The sequence below is a fragment of the Varanus komodoensis genome, unplaced genomic scaffold, assembly GCF_004798865.1.
Source record: "Varanus komodoensis strain SLA01 unplaced genomic scaffold, ASM479886v1 scaffold15, whole genome shotgun sequence".
NCBI lineage: Eukaryota > Metazoa > Chordata > Lepidosauria > Squamata > Varanidae > Varanus > Varanus komodoensis.
Window position 1 is genome coordinate 33,300 of NW_025335440.1, and position 21,041 is coordinate 54,340.

The 21,041-nt window shown below is 55.6% G+C and overlaps 1 protein-coding gene across 1 annotated transcript in view; it reads left to right on the forward strand.

Annotated features, from left to right (window-relative positions):
- Nucleotides 1–920: 920 nt before the first annotated feature.
- Nucleotides 921–21,041, forward strand: part of FNDC5 (fibronectin type III domain containing 5) — a 36,670-nt gene continuing 16,549 nt past the window's right edge. The window contains exons 1-2 of the mRNA XM_044424951.1: nucleotides 921–999; nucleotides 20,549–20,664. Of these exons, the coding sequence (XP_044280886.1) occupies nucleotides 921–999; nucleotides 20,549–20,664 (195 nt within the window). The remainder of the gene's footprint in view (nucleotides 1,000–20,548; nucleotides 20,665–21,041) is intronic.

The window sequence follows — 21,041 nt, forward strand, 5'->3', positions numbered from 1 at the left end:
CGTGCGCCGCGCTCGGTTCAGCCCCTGGATGCCGCTCCCCTCCACCGAGCCCGCGCCACGGCCATGTTCCGAGGCCTGGCCGCCAGCTGCGCTGCCCTCTGCCTGCAGCCCGCTGCCCGCTGCCCGCTGCCCGTCCGCCCGGGCTCGCCGCGGAGCGGCCCCCCGGAGCGGCAGGGCTCCATCCAGGCCCGCCGCCGCCTCGCCGGGGCGCGCGGAGGCGCCCGGAAGGGGCTCCCCGGCCGGCCCCGTTTCTCCTTGAAGGAGCGCGCGCGCCCCGCCGAGGTGAATGAGAGCGGGGAGGAGGGGCCGAGACCCCCCCACGCCGCCGCCGCCGCCGCCGCCGCAGGATCCCGGCGCGCACAGCTCCGCGCGGGGGAGGGCCGTGTGACCCGGGCCGCGGAAAGCAGGCAGGCGCGGCCGGCGCTTGGCAAGGGCGGCGGCGGCGGGAGTCGGGGCTTCCGCGTCCTTCCTCGCCCGCCCGCCCGCCCGCCCGCCTATGAATGGAGCTGCCCGGCTGATGGTGCTGGAGGCGGCGGCGGCCCAGGGGCGGCGGCACGTTTGCATCTTGCGGAGACCGACGAGCCGCCGCCGCCGCCGCCACCGCCAGCAGCAGCAGCAGCAGCAGCAGCCGCCTCGCCGCCGCCGAGAAACTTTGCCCGGGCCCGCCGAGCGGCAGCGGACCAGCCCGGCCTGCGGAGCCCGCCGCGGCGGAGGCGGCGCCGGCGCCCGGGAGCTCTTCGCGGTGCTGAAATGTCGGCGCGGGCTCCGGGCTGCTGGCGGAGGGCAGGAGGTCGGGGCTCGCTGGCTCCCGCCCGGCTCTGATCGCGGGCCGGCGCCGCGGGGCAGGGGCGCGCTGGACCGGGGCCGCTGGCGCTGAAATCGCCCTCCCATGTGGATGCAGAATGGACCCGCTCCGGACAATGGATCGGCTGCTGCTCCTCGTGCAGGCGGCACTCCTGGCTTATTTCACCGGGGCCAGCTTGTGTCTGGCCGATCCAGGTAGGCGCGGGGCGCGGGGCGCGGGGGGGGGGGGGGCAGGGAGAAGCCGCTGCTGCGGGGCATTGAGCTGGGAGCAGCCAGCAACCTCGAATCTCCTGTCCACTCCGGTGAGCCCGGGCAGGTGCATCCCTTCAGGATCTCACCCTGAGCCGGCAAAGGCGTTCTCCAGAACTTGCCGGACCTGTTGTATTCTGCACAACCTTTGACCATCCTTCGATCAGTAGTTTTACTCAGTGACCCTGGAAGCTCACAGCAACCGAAGGGACTGGCAGGAGAGAAAATGTGTGCATCAGCTGTGGAACTCCCTGCTGCATGATTCCCAGAGGGGAATCCTGCCACCGAAATGTTTGACAAAATTAGTGCAGGTTAGCCTGGAGTAGGGATGGCTGTCAGCCCTGCTATTCGAGCAGCAGCCCCAGCCTCAGCCCCGCTTCAGCCAACAAGAACTGGAAGGCCCTAAGGGAGCTATTGTGATCTGAAGGCCTGCCCCCCTCAGTCCAGACAGGCTCCACTCACTGGGCTGTGCTTCGTCCCAGCATGAATCTTCTTATGTTCCTAAAAAGACTCTCACTCCACATGGGACTGCTGGAACTTGCAGGTTGTGTGGGGGTGGGGGAAGGCAGAAGCGCCGACTCCATTCAGAACTGCCCTCCTGCAATGCAAGCAGGAGCATCCCCGGTCCAGAGGGCACACAGTCCACGAGACCTGGGAACTGGCACCAGGAACCAAACAAGGTGCCCAAATAGCTCAAAACTGGCTCCCCAGTTGCCAGAAGAGCCCCATAAACAGAGCAGGTGTTGCGGGAGGACCCCACACCCTCCCCACCACTCCACCACGTTTGTGCTGCTGGGGGGAGCCTCTGAAAGACTCCATCTGTTGAGAAATCCTCTGAGGAGAACCAAGTTGGAAGGGCAAGAACAAAGCCAGAAAGGGGTGCCCTGTCTGTGGCAGGAACACTAACCAATATCTAGCATGAGAAATATGTAGGGGAGGTTAAGAGTGGGCCAAGGTTTGAGGCTCTTGTGGAGATTGCATGTGATAGTGGATCGTGCTGTGGACCACAAGGTCACGAGTGTTGTTACTTCCCTTCTTTCTGGGGGGGGGGGGGAGGAGGAGGAGGGGGAGGAGGAGGTGCAGGCAAAAGTGATTCTGGATCAGGACTTCTGGCCTGAGAAGCCTTAAAAGGGCCCATGCCAAAGGCCACACCGAGAGCGTTCCCTTCACCCCAGACCTGGACTGCTTTATCGTATGAGTTTGTTGCTCAGCCCTCTTACTTCTCCTCAGGTGAAACCCTGACGGACAAACGTATCTTTGAGTGACAAACAAGTTTAAAACGGCTCAGGGGCAGCACAGACCCAAGAGTAAGACAAATTACAATCCCCCATCTTGACAAGCCTGGGCAAATAGAACCATTTGCACCTGCCATCAAAAGACATCTGGTTCGAGGCAGGCTTAGTCATACCTAGAGCAGACCTGTCACAATCAATGGGACTTCGGTCAGCCAAGTCTAACTCAAGTCCCCCTGACTTTAAAGGTTATGCTCCATGCCTGCCTGAGCCTGGATCCAGCCCATCCATTTCAACACTTTCCCTGGTGAAAGTCAGGGGAGCAAAAGCAATAATGTTCTAAATAGCTGAATATTATGGGACAATATTGCAATTTCAAGGGTTTTAATCTTTGTAACCTGCCCAGAGAGCATCAGCTATTGGGTGGTAAGGACATTTAATGAAATAGATGAAAATGGAAGCAATTTCAGTGCAAGTTTGTGTAGAAGATGGCAGCTGCTCAGACTACCTCACAGGGGCTAGAGAGGTGAAAACCAAGACTTTAAATGGAGCCTGGCTCATCTCAGGTGTGTCAGGATGAGCATGTGGGTTCAGGTAACAGAGCAATCATCGGGTTGCCGGCTCACTGGGGAAAAGGTTGCACAACAGCAGTGCTCCATGTGGACTTCACAAGTGGACCGTGGCTGTTCCAACCCCTGAGGAACTTCACGTGATCCTGCCAAATGTTATTAAGTTTCATCAAACGGAAAAAGAAATGTTTAGAGTTGCAGCAACCGCAATATTCAGTGCATGGCAGTTCCTTCTCTCCTTTAGTTGTGCAGGTCGTTCATGGGCTTGCTGGCTGCTCCCCAGTCCCCCTGGCGTGGAGCTGCTTGTGCAGCCATGTGCCATCCCAGCTCCTAGCGCACAGCAAGAGGGAGCAGCTCGCTGGCCCAGGCAGGCAGGGATCCTGTTGCCCACAAATGGCCTCCGCAAGCCCGGAGCAGGCAGGTCACATCGACCCAGAGAGGCTGGAAGTCGGCTGGTGAGCAGGCTGAGCTGGGGACCAGCGGCAGGTGGCACGGCCGCTGCAGGCAGGTCAGGTCAGGTTCCAGCAGCAGTCTCCACTGCAGTTCTACGGGCAGGCTCCGAGGAGCAGGGGCAGCCCTGGGTGCCTTACGAAAGGCCAGTAGAATGGATGGCGGGCAGGCCGGCTCTCCTCTCTCTTCCACACTCAGGGTGGTGCTGGGGAGCAGCAAGGCTCAGCTCTTCAAACAGTCCTGGCAGAACAGCAAAAAAGAGGCCGACAGCTGCTGCCGCTCGCCAGGGCAGAGCCTGCCAGTGCCCCACGCTCAGGCTGCTTCTGGCAAGCAGCTGCAGGTGCAGCGGGGCCCCTCCTGCAGGACCCCTCAGTGCCTCTCTGTGAGCTGTCCCAGTGATGCCTGTCCTTCAGCTTAAGCACCTCATGCTCTCTTTTTGCCCCGAAATGATCAGCCTCTCTTCAAAAGTCAGGAGGACTCAGGATGACTGGGCCTCCTGCAGCTTGCAGGGGACAACGGCATCTCGCTTGGGAGGTGGCGACTGTTTGGACCAAGGGGGCTTTTCTGCTACTGCTGCAGCAACAGCCGGCCGTGCCACATACCCAGTGGAGGCGAGACATCCAGCGACAGATGCCTGTCCCCATAAAAGCTCTCAGGCCAAGAACGTCCTTCTGGGTATTGTCTGGGGGAAGCCATGGCAGTGAGCTCCTTGGGAAACAGTTGAAATGTTTATTAGAAGTGCACCAAATCAGATCTCAGCTGTTTGCATTCCATACTCATCATGCCATGTGGATTCCTGACAGAGGTGTTTTGGCCCCTGCATATAAAATATAAAACAAAACAAAACATCTCAGACAATTATGGTTTAAAATTATTTCCATGGCAAAAACTATGAGAACTTCTGCAGCTGCAACTGGGCTGGAGTCCGTGAAGCTGCAGACCACAATCCAAGTTGTTAGTCTTTAAGCTGCAGCAAGAGCCTTTATTGCCTTCAAGCGAGTTCTTAGTCCTCTTGGCCAGACTGGACTTAACAGGGGTATGATTTGGAATTATTTCATTCAGAATGGAAAAGCAACATTGAGTAATTTTGCAACATACTACATACATTAAGCACACTTCTATATTTACAGGTTTCTCCTATGCAGAGAATTTTCATTTCTTTGGCCTTAGAATGGAGACATTTGAGCCACTTGATTAGAGGTGCATTTGGCTTTGAGCTCTTTTTGGTGAACTTTTGCAAAACACAGTGAATTTTGCACAATTATGTCTTACTTTAGGGTAGAAGATATAATCTGTCGGTTGTTGGTTTCAGTCTCACATTGAGTCCTATGGGTATAATTCTGACATGAGTTTAATCCTTAGATAAACAGGTTTTGAAGTTGCAGCTCATATTACATATCCCAAGCAAGCCGTATTTCCTGATTCCAGGAAGGTGGGTGTGTGGTTGTATTTAACCAGAACTGGGGAAAGCACTTTGCACTTGCTCAGCTGTACTTTCTTCTGTAAAATTGTTTTGCATGTTCCAAGTTCTGGAGTTAAGCCAGGACAACCTCCTTGCACAAAACGATTAAGCCCAGTTCTGATGTGTGCTGCCCACTGACCCACAAATTAATTCATCCACCATCCCAACGGCTTTGCCCACTCATGCAAAGAAACACAAACTAAGAGCACCGTGCTCATTTGCAGGCAGCTGACAGCAAAGGCAACCATGGCTTTCAAAAACTGCAAGACCTCTCAGCTGACCAGCAGCCCCAGAGCAATGCAAGACTGCCATCAGCTCCTGCTGTGCTGAATGAGGTGACTCAGGTGCCCCCCACCGCTGGCTCCTGCTTTGCCTTTGCCAAGCCCACCTGGCTTGTGGCTCGTGGCTGCCCCTGGCCAGCCCCAGCCCAAAGCCTTTCGGAGTGGTGTGCCTGCCCTTGGCAATTCCTGTTATGAAGGGCTGTGGGACTCCAAAGTCACATTGTCTGGGAGACACTAGTGGAATTCACGAAGGTGAGGTGGGGTAGAGTGTGGCATGAACACACTCCCCAGGCCTCCGCAGTTCGAATAGGCACTCGGTTTTTCTTCCCAGACCTCCTCCTCTCACCTTATCCTTAGCTCACCTCAGATGCAGGAGGCTGAGACAGGCAAGGAGACTGGAGCGAAGGACCAGGCGAAGGCCAGTCTGTCTTCCCTCGGCTGCTCCCGACACACATGCCTGTGAGGCCTGTGATGCATGCCTGCTCCAACTGTGGGTGGTCTCCAGGAAGGCATTTTGAGGGAACCCAAGAGTCAACCCTTACGTCCATATGTGCCCGTCCGCCCCTTGAGATAAGCGGGAGAGGCCCTTCTCCGGGAGCCCCCCGTGAAGGACATTAGGAGGGTAAGTACCCGGAGGAGGGCTTTCTCTGTGGTGGTACCCAATCTATGGAATGCGCTCCCCAGAGAGGTCCGCCTGGCGCCGTCGTCATTTGTTTTTCGGCGCCAGGCCAAGACCTTTTTATTTAAACGTCATTTTAATTGCTAATATTATTTATTGATTTTACATCTTTGGCCAGGACGTCTCCAATTATATTATATTGTTTTATATTGCTATTATGTTGTTATTTATTGTTGTGAGCTGCCCCGAGGCTTCGGCGAATGGGGCGGCATAGAAGCTTCCTAAATAAATACATAAAATAATCCCATCCCCTGTTCCCGTCAGCATTGGAATTGACAGCAGGAAGTGCCTCTGCACGTGGGTGCAGGCGCAGTGGCCATCCCAGTGCCCTGGACCCCCACCCCGTTGCGCTTTCCCTTACCTCACACCCCCAGGGGCCCTTTCAGCTGGACGGTTCAGGAAGGCAGCCGTGTGGTGGAGGAACGGCAGGCGCCAGTCCGGACGCACCCGCCCCTCCCACACCCCTTCTCTAATCAAGCAGACATGGAATCATATTGCATAATGAAGGCACGTGCCAGCGCCTCTTGCCCCTTAGCGGCCACAGGCTACCGCCAGGCTCTCTGAGGGAAAACATGTCCCTGCCCCCAGCAGGATTTGCATGGCAGCATCTGCAGCACAGCTTGAAGCATTTTCTGGAATTGTGGGGCCACCACACTGCAGGTCCTCCCATAAAGCGGGGGGTGGGACTAGATCACCGCTTTCCATTTCCAAGGTCCCATAATGTTTACCTACCATGAATCCAGCTTTTCTCATGTGGGTTAGCCCGGGATACCGTTTCCCTTGTTTTAGCTGAAATCTCCCTTCTCAGTGGCCGCTCGTGGTTTCATTGCATGGCTGAGGCTTGCACGAGAGGCTGCCAGCAGGAGCGGCAGCAGCAGTCCAGCCCTGCCGTGGCTGCGTGTGACGAGTGGGGGACGCCCCTTTTGCCGATCCCCCCCCCGGGGGGCCAGGTTCCTGGAGTGCCTCCAGCTATTGCAGAACGAGTGCGAAGCGAGCGTGCGGCAGTGCGGCCCCCCTTCCTGGGACACCTGCCCATGCCAGCACTGATTGGGTGAGCAGCTAATTAGCGGCTTCTCTGAGGGATCTTATTGCCCTGCTTGGTAGCCTCCATCTGAAAAAGAAAAATGGAAGTGATTGTGGTGGGGGGCAGAAACCAGCAGGGAGTGAGAAGTTAACTTGGCCACTGGCTGTTCGAGGTGAGTTGTGACTGTGTTGTCGGAAAACTCAGCAATTTGGACGGGAGCAGCCACTCAGTCCAACAGTTTGTCCACTCAAGGCAATTTCCCAGATAATCTTTAAGCTGTTCTTACAGCTTGGAAATATGATTTAGCGCAGTAATAACACCAGGCCTGGGGCTCTGTGGCCAGCCCTGGCCCAGGCCCGTGTTCCAGACCGACTGCCTGTTACTCAGGAGTCAATGGGAGAAGGCTGCGGACTGCGTAAAATCTTCCTCAAGAAGGAGCTGGAAGCCTCTGCGAGGCTGAAAGCAAATGCTCCCCGGGGGCAGGCAGAGGAGCGGCAGTCAAGACCCAGGGCAGGAGGTGGAGACAAGGAGGGCGCGTCCCGCTGCGTTCTCTCCCAAGCCCACAGCAGAGGGGCTGCCACTTGTGGCGCTGCCGCAACTGTTCTGGTCACGGAGATGCCGCGTTTCTGTCCTGCTTTGCCTGAGACAGGCTCTGTGTTGGAGCAAATTATGGGCGATGCCGAAGGCAACGCAACCGACAAACGGTCAAGCACAAAGGTTGCAGTCCAGCAGGGATGCGGCAGGACAGGAGCAGGCAAAGGTCAAGGCCCAGCTAAGCAGCCAGATCGTGGCACCGTCCAGAAGCGGCCTGACTCAGGCGTCCAGGCATCCGTGGCGCGGAGCCTGTGGCGCCAGGAAGGTTCGGGACGCGAAGTGCAAGGCACGGAGCAGCAGGAGCAGCGTTGTTTCCCGCACCGGCTGGGCTAAGTGGAGGGCTGGTGCGGGCAAGGGCCCAGCTGCCGTCCACGGCAGTCCTCCGTCGAGAGTCCCACCCGTATGGCGGCATTTCCCCTCGATGAGCCCTCCAGGGAAAGGGGGCAGCTAGGGGGAGCCGTGCAAGCGCTGGCCAGGGGCTCAGGAGACCCGGGCCCTGGCCTCTCCTGGGTGCCTCTGGGACAGTCGTGCTCTCAGCCCACCTTCCCTCGCAGGGTTGTTGTTGTGCGGAGAGAACGAACAGGAGGCTTATGAAGGCCACTTTGGCTCCCCTGCAGAAAAATTCTGGACACTGGCAGGTCTCGGATGTTCCTCATTCCCAAGTGTCCCCTCCTCCTTCCCCAAGGATTCCTCAGCAGCGGCTTGGCAATCTTTAGAGGATTCAGAAGTGTATGTGTCCTGAATTTGGACTGCTGCATCTTTATTCATCAGGAGTGCTAGGAGAGACCCTTGGTCCCTCTGGGCAACCGTCACGGCTGAGACTGGGAGGGAACCGACCATGCAAGGCCCAGCAGGCCAGAGAAGGCTCTCCCCCACTCCGCACGCCCCTCGACCTCGTGCTGTGCAGAGGCTGTGTTTGTGGGCCAGGAGGCAGCCTCCCTCCTGAGCTCCCGTCAGCTGCGGGCTCCCCACTTGACCTTCGCGCAAGCCGCTCTCCGCCCGATGCACACCGTTCAGCGCACAGCCTTGCCCACCTGGGGGGCGGAGGCCGTTCCTCCAATACTTCCCAAAGAAAAAGGCTTTCTATGCTGGTAACACCCCTTTCCTCACACCGCAACCCCCTTCCCACTCTTCTCTGCTCACTGCCGGCGGCTCTTGCCTAACTTAAGGGCCAGTGAGATGAAATAATAATTGGAAAGATGGCAAATGATACCCTGAGAGATGTCATCTTGCACGCATCTCTGCAAAAGAGAAAGAGGGCGAGGCCACCATTGCAGGCAGCAGATCTGGGCTATCTTGCAAAGGCAAATGGTTAGCTATATAATCCATAGCTGTTCTGTTTCTGCTGCCCGAGAAAGGCACTTGTGGGATTTTCTTCCTTATGTGCCAAAATAACTTGCCCAGCCTTGGCTGGCATATCACTGCTGCTTCTTGGTCAGCAAAACATCTTGGGCCAGCCTTACCTCTCACCTGCTGCAATATGCTGAATTTTCCTTACATATGTTATGGATAGCAAAGTTGCAACATGAGCTTTGCAAGAACGCACCTGCAGGTTAAAGCTGGAGCTCCACAATGCATTGGCCTGTGCAAGGTCAGCTGCAAGCTGCTGAAAGCTGGTGCTTCCAGAAACAGAAAACAGAATTTGGTGGGTTTGCTCAGTCAGAAATATGGATGCTTGCTTTTTAAATTCCTGCTTGAAAACAGACGGTTTAGTCATAGGATCTTTTTCCTGAGCTCAGTCTCAGGCAAATGAACTGCTTTTGCCAATACTTTGTTAGAATCCACTCCCTTGAGGAACGGGTGGTCTGATTCTCTTAATCGGAGCAGAGCACGATCCAACGCAAATGCGTGGGGCTGGGAGGGGGGTTCCGGAGTTCACGGGCAGGAACATTCCCATCAAACAGAAGCGCATCAGAGAGAAGCTGTGTGCAAAGAATCCCCGCTGAGCTCCCTGCTGGGGGACTCTCTGGGGGGACTCGCCCTCCTTCAGGGCCCTTTGCAAAGTGGAGTCAATTGAATTGTTTTCTTCTGTGCCAACATCACGGGAGAGGGGCCCTGAAACGCCAGGCTGCACCTTTGCCAGCATTTCCATGGGGGCGAGGACTCCCAGCCCCTTGCATTTCCAGTGCGCAGGTGCACGTGCTGTCTGCTGCTCTTGTCCCAGCCCAGCACGGGGCCCCTGCGCTTTCATTGACCGTGTGCATGAGGTGGGACCAGAAAGCTGCCGTGCACACACCTTCCGCAGCAAAATTGGTGAGGCTTGCACCGGGCTCACCGGGTGTGTCACGCCACTGACACTGTCTGCCAGTGTCCGCCCTGTCTTTGCAGAAGAACAGGAGCAAAATGATGGGCCAGTCCCTCCAGAGGTCAACGTCTGGAAGCCTGGCGGTGGGGCAAACAACGGAAGGCAAGCCAAAGGCGCGGCAAGGGGAGTGAGGGAGCCAATGGGATTGCAGGCAAGAAGCTGCTTCTTGGATAGCGTGAGAACAAATGGGGTAAACCAAACTTCTAGGGAACTTCGAGCATTTGAAGGCGGATTTAAAGGAAACGATGCAAGGTAGATGTTTTGAGAGGTAATCTCAGGTAAAGTGGACATTGAGGTAGAATGGGCAGAATTGTTTAAGGCAAGGCAGGAAAACTTCGGGCATGTTGAATCCACTTTGCCTTTTACTAGGACCCCAAGAGGCACTGGCCAGGGCCAGAGGCGAAATGCAGAAATGCAGGCAGTTAGCACTAAAGAAGGGCTGTCCCTGGCCGCTTTCTCGGCCTAGGAATTTGTCTTTCGTGCTGAAACTGGTCTGAGGTTGCCCTCTGGGTGTGGTGGGGGGCAAATGCATGCACTTCCCCCTGGCCTAGGCTTTGCTCTCCCCGCTCCTCCGATTTATTGGGGAAATAGTCTTTTTATGCTGTGACATGAAAAGCAATCGCACCTTTGCTTTAAAGAATGACAGCTTGCTGTATGAACAGAACAATTTAAGCAAAGGGCTCTGAAAACCTCTGTTCACAGGGCAGGGCTAGTGCTCCACCTGTGCCCCACCTGGAGGAGCCCCCCAGAACGTGCACAGTCAACACTATCCCTGGAGGCGTTCAGTGCCTGCGCTTGTTCTCACGGGCTTGAGTGGGGGCTTCCGCCACAAGGCGTCTCTTGTGTCTCCTGATTGCTCCCGCAAGGCAAAACAGCCGGTGGGGCCCTCCCGCCTTCCCTTCCCTTCCCTTCCCTTCCCTGTGTCTTCTAGCCATTCTTGCAGGGTTGGAGAGCAATGGCGTTTCAAGCAGAACAACAGCCTTGCGTGTGGCTGCAGATCCAGCCTGGTGCAGCTTGGCCACTGCTTGGTTGATGGGATATGTAGAAAGGCAGAGAAATGCACATTCCAGGGGGGGGAACTGCTTGTGAAGGACATGGTTTCCTTCCCAGGTGAAAAGGGAGGAAGAAGCCTTGGTAAAGCAGGGGGTTAAACCAATTGTTTAGCTAGGCCTTTATATAGCGATTAGTCAAAAAGCTGAGAAAACCAACTTTGCACCAGGCTTTCAACTTCTTGGTTGTCTACTTCACACCTTCTGGTGTGCCCTGCTTCTCTGTATTCTCAACATCCTTTTTTCGTAGGGATGCAGTCACTTCATTCCCGTGTCCATGGAAATGTTCTGCTGACTTGAGCGCTCTGTGGCTGATTATGTCAGTCCGCACACGCTTCCCTCCGAGTGGCCTGGCAGGCCCTGTGGGCGGCTTGTTGAAAGGGCTCTGTGGCTGCCAGACAAGGGCAGGACGACCGTGCCGCTCTGTGCAAATCTCGTAGTGCCGCCTGCATCCTCACTCGCCATCTGCCCTTCCTCTGAGGTATCAGTAAGAAAAGTCACACGAGGATTTCCTTTATGTGTTCATAAGTATTTAAAAATACGTTTCCTTTCCGGCTGCACCAGTGCGCCTGGAGACTATGTGCAGTCTTGAGCAGGACCGTTGTCAGCCCAGTGGCCCAGCTTTGTCATGTTCCCTCTCTAGTCCATCCTGAAATGACTCCTGTCAATTTATTCCTTCCTAGGCAGTGACTCTTTCTTCACCATCAGGAAGATGTACATGAATGCAAACTCCCAGCTTTCAGGGAAATTTGTGCAAACTCAGAAACTACTGTGCTTATTTACTGCACGGCATTTATTTGCAGTAACTTTTGCACTTTAGCAAATTTCCCTGAAAATAAAAAAGAAAAGTCAAAAGTATGCAAATATTCCAGAAGGCAAATATGAAAATTCTACCACCCGCACCGCTCCAAAGCCAAACCAAACAAAGCCAAACCACACCAAACCACTGTCACACAGAACTCTACTCCTTTGCACTCATTAATGGAGCTGAAGCTGTGCCGTGAAGGCCCATGAGACACGAGGCACAAGCAGGCAGGAGAGGAAGAGGGAACAGACCACAGAGTGCTTGATTGTCTGTCAAGATCAGTGCGGGTTAATGACTGAACAATCCGCACACGCACACGTGCACCCACGGCGTCTTTTCAGCTGGATGTGTGAACATTGTGCTTGGCCAGGTTCACCCAGTGATGGAGGGGAAACAGTGCGTGGAGGGTTATCTTTCCTCTCTGCATGTGCTGGTCACAAGTGGCTTAATCCTCACAGGTATTCTCACCAGGTATGGCTCTTGTGACATCTGACCCCAAAGAGGGCAGGTGGTGAGGGCGATGCCCAGCCCCTCTGGGGGCTTGCTGGGTGAGCCTCTCCAGCAGGCCACGCCGGCCTGATTTATTTATTCATTTAGAGTGTGTGTATGCCATCCCATCGCATAGCCTCAGGACGGCTTACATAAATAAGAAGAATAAAATAAAACATAATACAAATAAAATCCAGATCCACCCTGGCTACAGATTAAAACCTATATAGCGGATGTTAAAAGTTATTAAAATATTGTTGAAATAAAAAGGTCTTAGCCTGGCGCTGAAAAACAAATAACGACGGCGCCAGGTGGACCTCTCTGGGGAGCACATTCCATAGGCGGGGCGCCACCGCAGAGAAGGCCCTCCTCCGGGTACTTTGCCTCCTAATGCCTTTTACGGAGGGTTCCCGGAGGAGGGCCTCTGCTGCCAATCTCAGGGGGCGGGAGGGTTAAGGTTAGGGAAGGTTAGGTATCCAGGTCCCAAGCTGTTAAGGGCTTTATAGGTAATAACCAGCACCTTGAATTGGGCCTGGACTTTGATGGGCAGCCAGTGAAGCTGACAGAGGACTGGGGTTATATGAGAACAACGCCCAGTCCCCGTCAGCAACCTGGCAGCTCTATTTTGCACCATCTGAAGTATCCGGACTGTCTTCAAGGGCAGCCCCACGTAGAGCGTGTTACAGTAGTCCAATCGGGAAGTAACCAGTGCATGTGTCACTGTTGCAATCGTCCTCCAAGTAGGGACGCAGCTGATGGATTAACCAAAGCTGAAGGAAAGCGCTCCTCGCCACCGCAGTTACCTGGAGTTCCATGGACAGCTCCGGGTCAAGGAGCACTCCCAAGCTGTGGACCTGTCCTTTAGAGGGAGTGCAAACCCATTCAGGGCAAGGTCCAAGTCACCTACCCAGGAGCTCGAACCACCCACCAACAGGACCTCTGTCTTGTCTGGATTGAGTTTCAGTTTATTGGCTCTCATCCAGCCCATTACCTTGGCCAGGCACCAGTTCAGTACAGCCACTGCCTCACCTGGATCAGTTGAAAAAGAGAAGGAGAGCTGGGTATCATCAGCATACTGATGATTCTGCAGCCCAAACCGCCTGATGACCTCTCCCTGCAGTTTCATGTAGATGTTGAATAGCAAGGGGGAGAAAATAGAGCCCTGCAGTACACCATGGCATAGCTGCCATGGCGCAGAGCCAAAGTCCCCCAGCACCACCTTCTGGAATCGGCCGTCAAGGTAGGAGCGGAACCACTGCCAAGCAGTGCCCCCAACTCCCAGCCCAGCCAGCCTATCCAGAAGGATACCATGGTCGATGGTATCGAAAGCCGCTGTGAGGTCCAGGAGGACCAACAGGGATGCACTCCCCCATCTCTCTCCCTGCCCAGGTCATCATACAGGGCAACCAAGGCAGATTCAGTACCGTACCCGGGTCTGAAGCTGGACTGAAATGGGTCCAGATAATCAGTCTCATCCAAGAGTGCTTGGAGTTGTCCCGCCACCACCCGTTCCAACACCTTGCCCAAGAACGGGATGTTGGCCACCGGTCTATAATTGGCGGCCATCTCTGGATCCAGAGACGCCTTCTTTAGGACCGGCCTGACTACCACCTCCTTTAGAGTGGCAGGCATCCTGCCGTCCCTCAGAGAGGCGTTGATGACCTCCAGGATCCAGGCACCAATCCCGTGTTCGGCTTTGGACAGCAGCAACGACAGGCAAGGGTCCAATAAACAGGTGGTGGTACGCACCTTGTCCAAGCACCGTGTCCACATCATCAGGCTTCAATAACTGAAATTCATCCAATAATATCTGACCAGACGGAGAGATTGGCACCTCCCCTAGAGGACCTGAGTCACTAGTGGAGTCCAGCTCGTGACGAATCTGAGCGATTTTCTCCTTAAAATGCTTAGCAAAGTCGTCACAGCGGGCCATTGAAGGTGGTACGGGATCTTGCTTAGGGCCTGGATGTACCAGCCCCTGTACCACCTGAAAAAGCTCCGCTGGTTGGCACTGTGAGGAGGCAATGGAAGTGGAGAAGAATTTCTTCTTCGCCGCCCTCACCACCACAGCATAGGCTCGATAATGAACTCATAAGTGTGCTCAGTCAGAGTCATCTCATGATTTCCTCCACCTACGCTCTAGACGTCTCCCAACCCACTTCATCGCCCGTAGTTCAGGTGTATACCATGGGGATGAATGGGCTCTGCTTGGCAGGAGAGGACGCTTAGGGGCGATCGTGTCAATAGCTCTGGCCATTTCTCCATTCCACAGTTCAACCAGAGCATCAACAGGAGCGCCAGCTTTATCAACCGGAAACTTCCCCAGAGCTTTCGGGAATCCATCCGGATCCATCCGGCTCTGAGGGCAGACCAACACAATAGGGCCGGCACCCTTACAGAGGGAAAGGCCAGCATCGAGCTTAAACCTCACAAGGAAGTGATCTGACCATGACAAGGGAGTCAGACACAAATTGCTCACCCTCAGATCACCCTCTTCCTGCCCCGTCGAGAAAACCAGATCCAGCGTGTGTCCACGTTCATGGGTCAGGCCTGTGATATGTTGAGACAGCCCCATGGCTGTCATGGAGGCCATGAAGTCCTGAGCCATGCTGGTCAGAACAGTCTCGGCATGGAGATTGAAGTCCCCCAGGACCAACATCCTGAGGGTCTTCAACACCAGGTCCGAGACGATCTCTGTCAGCTCAGTCAGGGAGTCTGATGGGCAGAAGGGTGTGTGGTACACCAGCAGAATCTCCAGTCTGTCTCAGTCGCCCAGTGCCAGATAAAGGCACTCTAGACCCGGCCTCGAGAGGACAGGAAGCCCCGTGAGGGAACTTGAAGCTTGATAGATTAAAGCGACCCCCCCCCAACTCCTCCCCTCCGGACGTGACTGGTGCTGGACTAGATACCTGGGCGGGCACAGTTGAGAGAGGGACACATCCCCCCCCCCACTCAGGTCTCTGTAATGCGAGCCAGGTCGGCCCCCTCATCCACAATTAAGTCGTGGATGAGGGATGTTTTGTTATGGACCGACCTGGCATTAAGCAACAGCACCGTCAGGCCCGAGGGGCAGTTGATAAGCTTACCTGGAACCTTCCGGTTGGGGGAATAACCAGAAGGGGGAACAGGTGTCGACCATCTGTCCCTCCTTCTTCTATGCCAACTCGTTAAACCCCCAACGCCATATCAACCGTTGCCCAACACCACCCCAATGTCGGCGCCCACGCGCTCCCCAGGCAACCCACAGTAGCAGCCAGGCGTGAATCCATTAAAACAATCTAATAAAATACAATACAATAAAATACAATAAAACCCTCCAACCTCCCCAATTACAAAAGCCCACACACACACACAAACACACACACAGCGTCTCTGGCCAGCCCAGCCCCAGCACGGCCCTGAACGGTCCCTAATGGCAGTGCTGCCCTTAGGCCGTCGCTGTTCGGCCGCCACGGCCCCTCCCTGCGCCCCGGCCCCAATCCGGCGCAGCTGCCCCCCACGCTGGGGGGAGGGGCACGAGCAGGGCTCACGGAGCACTCGCCGGCAGGGTGGCGGGCCCGCAGGCCAGCAGCGTCCCGGTCCCGCGGTGGCCGCCTTCCGTCCGTCCTTTGGGGCAGCGGCGGAGTCAGCAGGTGGGTCGGGGTCTGCGGCGGCGGTGTGGCCCTCAATTATGCGCATCAGGCTGCATGTGTGGGGAGGGAAACTGAGCCACCACGAGTCCTTTTGCTCCTGCGATGGTATGAGGCTGCCCTTTGGGCCAGTCAGGGATTGGGGGGAGACCCAGCGAGGGGTCGGTGGCCAGGAGGGCTGCTCATCTTTGCAGTGTTGCGTCCTGAGCCCAAGTTGTGAGGAAGATGAGGCATTTGTCAGGGGCTACATACTCCTTCCAGCTCAACCAGCAAGTCAAGATGCCCACCAAGCAAGAAGCAAGGTGGCTTCTGGGACCGCCTTCCCCAACCTGGTGTCATCCAGCTCCCCCCCCCCTATTTATAAAATTTGTATGCTGTCCAATTACCTATGTCTCTGGATGGCTTACAGCATAAATAAATTGACAACCCACTCTGGCTGCAAGTTAATAAAATACAATAATAAAATTCAATATTAAGACATATTAAAATATTGATTAAATAAAAAGGTCTTAACCTGGCACCGAAAAACATATAATTATGGCGCCAGGCGGACCTCTCTGGGGAGCGTATTCCACAGTCCCAACCTGGAGGGCCCCAGGTTGGGAGGGCTGCTTAACGATGCTCCACTGGCTATCCAGAAGGCTTCAAAGGGCCCTCTTCTGTGCCAGTCTCTCTCAGGAGCCCGCTGCTTGGTGGAGCCTTCAAAAGTGCCAAGCTTCTTTCCTGCATCTTTGGCCCACTGCCCCAGCCTCACCCACCGGCAACCTCCTGGAACCCTTGGCTGCAGAGCCCTTTGTTCCCTGAGCTGTTGGGCCTCTGCTGGAGCACAGTCCTTTCAAGAACTAAAAGCTGTCGGGAGGCCCTGTTCTCAGAAAATGGCAGGAGGACCGGGTGGTTCAGCAGCTGTCCAAGGCTGGCTTTCCTACCACTGTATGTATGACTCAAGGCCCTCTGGCAGAGGTGGGTCCGGGACCATTGTGTGCCTCTGTGTAATTAGCGTGCTTTGGAACAGGTTTCAGCCCTTGCTGAAGCCCCATAATGCCGGCAAGCAATTAGGCTCAGGCGGGAGCCCCACAGAGTGAGTGAAAAGGAGAAACTGAATGGCAGAGTGGGGAAGTGGGCAAAGAAACCCTTTCTATCTACACCTCCGCTTTAAGTAAAGAAGAAAGGACCCCCATAGTCCTAGAGAATGAGCAAAGGAGGGTGGCCAAGTGAGGGAGAGGGAGAGAATGAGCGCTGTTGGGAGGACTTAGCAGCAGCAGGCCGTGTTCTTACCGCCTCTTATTTCTGCAGGAAAGGTCACTGTGTGGAGAACAGAAAGCAGCTGCTATGCAGCCTCTTGACATTGAGTGCATCTGAAAAGCACAATATCACGTTCCAGGCGGTTCTGCTCAGCTGTGCTTGGAAACAGCCAACTGCACCCCCGCTTGGAGCCAGGGCTGGGACTTGAAAGTGGCGCGAGGGACTTCCAAGCCAGGGCCCAGCCTGCAGGAGCTCCTTTGCCGCCAGAGCTCTGTCCCTGCAGGGCTGGATGGGTCTGTCCCACCCTGATAGGGACCTGGCTTGGGTTTCCTCCTCTGTCGCTCCAGGAGAAGGAGGCGGTGGGTCCCTCAGGGCAGGACTTGAGGACAGATGCAAAAGCCAAGTTAGCTGGAAGAGAGAGGGAAGCACGGCAGGAGCACAGAATGCAACCCACGTGATCCCCTAAAGTCTGTGTGAGAGGGACGTGCAGCATCCCAGGTTCCCCCTCCACACCCAGCGTCCTGCATCTGCAAAGCGCCTTCATGCAGGAACTGCAAAGGGGTCGCTTGCCTAAATGCCCTTGAATGGAAGGGGGGTTCTGCTGACCCAACTCATTAGGCTGCAACATCCGTCAAGGTCCCCAGGTGGAAGGGCCGGGCTGAGCCAGGGCGTTCTGAGGGCAAGGGCCCACCCTCTTCCTCCATCCAGCCTGCCTGCCTGCCTGCCTGCCTGCCTTCCCCCGCACCCCCCCCCCACCTCTGCTTCAGGGCATGGGCCCTTTTCGTACAGCAGAGCCCCTGTCACAGCAGCAGAGAACTGCAGGACACGGAATAATCCAGCCAAGCTGCGGCAACACAGGTTCAGGCTGGGCATCAGGAAAGGCTTCCTCGTGGTCAGAGCAATGCGGCAGTGGAACCCACTGCCCGGAGAGGCGGTGGGCTCTCCCACTCTGGAAGCATTCAAGAGGCAATTGGTCTGAGTGGGATGGTGTGAACTGGTGTCCTGCACCAGCAGCGGGTTGGACCCGGTGGCCTTCATGGCCCTTCCAGCTCTACGGTTCTATGATTCTATAACGTGACTACGCTGAATTCAGGGATTGTTTGCTTTGCTCTTTGCAACGGGCTGCCCGCACATGCACATCTGTCCTGTGTGGCATGTGCTTGTGTGTGAGAAATAGAGCGGGGGTGGGGGTGTATTTACGACCGCTGCATGTGCACGTGGAGAGAGAAGGAAGGGACGGGCACCCAGAGGTCACCCCAAAGGCCTCCCTGCTGTGGCTCCTGGCCTATTCTTGAAAAGCTCCAGGTGTCTCCTGATTTTTTTGCAAAGTTCTGCAGTCTTCATCTGCTGTTTTACAGTGCTGTGGAGGCAACAACCAGACAGGAACAAAGCGACCTACAAAATATTAACTGCTTGGCCTTGATATAAACTTCCCAGGTCTCTGTGCTGTTCTCAGCGCAGCTCAGGGAGCCTGAGAGCACTGCTGCCGTTCTTCAGTACAGTGGAGAGCAAGGCCAGGCGTGCCCCTGGGGTGCAGCAGCTGTTCACCCCCGGGGGCTGCCTGCCACAGGACAACCCCTGGTCGCCTGCCACCTTCCAGCTGAAGCCCTGATCCCGCCTACCTCAGAGCAAATCCTTTGCTTTGGAGCAGATGTGGGCATGCCCAGCTCGGTCCAGCCAGGTCAGGTTTCCTGATTACCTTTAGAGTATCAAACCATCCCAGATCAGACATTTACCAAACAATACCAGGGCAAAGATAACGCACTTAAATAAAATGCACAAAACCCAAATCATAGACAAGAAGCTTAAAATTCTGGATCTCTAGCTAAAGTAAATCAAATTACAGAAATTTATTTAAACTTACATACAATCATACATAGATCTCCCTGACAATGTACAGCTGGAAGAATTTTCCAATTTGAATGCTGTTTTTGCAGCTACAAATCTTATGTGCCTGTGAAGCAGAGAGGGGCCATTCCCACGGACTGCGTTCCCTAAGATCCAGCCAGAGATTGTCCCTTGGCACGGGCGCTGGCGACCGGGGAAGCCTGGGGGCCATTCTTGCGCACTGCCCCAGTTCTGAACATGAGAGGAACCTGTTGCCTGAACGCAGCAGCAAAGCACCCGGTGGGCCAGCAAGGATTGGCTCGCTTGTGAGAGAATCAGGCCCCTTTGGAGCTCTGCAGCCACGGTGGAGACAAGCTTGAAGTAGGCGAGGAGCCGCGGGGGTGGGGGAGGAAGAGAGACCGTGCCTGGGGCAGGTGGCCCAGCTGTGCTTTACAGAGACAAGTGTGATGCTGCCCTGTATTTCCAGGGCTGTCCATCCCGACTCCTGTAAAAAGGTGACGAGCCATAAGAAAGGGGGCAGCAGAGAGATGGGGGCCTGCAATTGGCCCCTGCAACACTCTGAGACAGCAGGCCTGCATAGCTCTTGCTGCTCACATCCTTTCCCGTAGTGCAAGATGTGCGGCTATTTCTACTTAAATGACTGTCCTTGCTTCCAGGTTTGCCTCCATTCATACCAATTACCTGCTCCTACGTTAGCGTTCGATGCAACCTCATATGCTAAATGAATAGATAGACAGATGGGCTGGGATGGTGCAGAACGGGTTTCAGAGGGACCAAGGCAGCATGACAACACCTGCCTGCTTTTGCGTCGCGAAGGCGCAGCGGGGCCGCATGCGGGGGGCTGACAGCTGACTGCAGAGCAACTCGGTGGTCCTCACCCTGGCCAGTTTTGCTCCCTCGTCCCCGGAGTCCCTCCGTCTGGCGCGGGAGCAGCGGCATCGAGAAGTGGCACGACCCACGAAGAGAGGGCACAAAGGGGCGCAGAGGTAGGGCAGATCAGGACTGACGCTTCCGTGTTTGCAGCCCTGGGAACATCTGGATTGAAAGCGGGGATGAAGGTGGTCAGGAGGGGAGGTGGCCTGGAATGGGTCAGTTCTGGAAGATGGGATCTGGTGGGAAATGAATTAGGGGGAGTTAAACATTGGGAAGGATAATGAGTGTGTGGGGGGATTTGCAAAGAGAGAACATCCTTTCAGCGTGGGTGGGCACTAAGTGCACTTGCAACACAGATCCCAGGGGTGACCAGGCGCCTGCCTGGTCCAGCTGCGAATTCCCCCCCAGCAGGACAGAAAGGTGAATTGCACCCCTCATTGTTTGTCACAGAGTCTGGCATTCAAAGACACACTAATTCATACCAATTACCTGCTCCTACGTTAGCGTTCGATGCAACCTCATATGCTAAATAAATAGATAGACAGATGGGCTAGGACGGGGGAGAACTTGGGTTCAGAGCCCGGGCAAGCAATGCGTCCCACCAGCTGACCAATCGTGCAATCTAACCAAGCTGTCAGGAGGAAGAGGAGTGGAAGAGCCCGAGGCATCCTGCCCTCAGCTAGATGAAAATGACAAAGACTGCTTCGCCCTTCTCGTGGGGGCTTCTAAAGCTGTGCTGCAGCAAGCAGGAAGAGCTTTGGGCAGGTGGACGGAGGGCCGCAATGCAGGTGGGCCTGCTGTGCCAGGTGGGGCTTGTATCTCCCCACTCCCTGGGAACGGCTCCTGCTCCTCCCTCCTCGGGGCTCGGAACTCTGCGAACACCCACGCGTTGTGCACCCTGCCCCTTTGGCCAAGCAGCCCTCTTCTCCACTCGTTCTGCCCTGGCCCTCCTTTCTCCCTGCAGACAGCCCTTCTGCTCCCGTCAACGTCACCGTCAAGCTCCTGAAGGCCAACTCCGCGGTGGTAACTTGGGATGTCCTCGAAGAGGAAGTGGTCATAGGATTCGCCATTTCCCAGCAGGTAGGAGTCCTGCTGCTCTGCGCTGCTGCCGGCCACCCCCACTTCTGCTTGATCTGGGCCCCTCTCAGAGCACCGTGCCACTCTCCAAAACATGCATCTGGCACGGGAGAGCCCCAGTCCCCTCCACCCCGATTCTTTCCCCCATTCCTATTCAGGAAGAATTAGAGGCTGCTGTTGTTAGTCGCGAAGTCGTGTCCAACCCATCGCGACCCCATAGACAACATTCCTCCAGGCCTTCCTGTCCTCCACCATCCCCCGGAGTCCACTCAAGCTCATGCCGACTGCTTCGGTGACTCCATCTAGGCTAAACCAGAGTTTAGTTTGACGGGAAGACATACAGATTCCATGACTGCATGTGTCCTTGTTCAAAAGCAGGT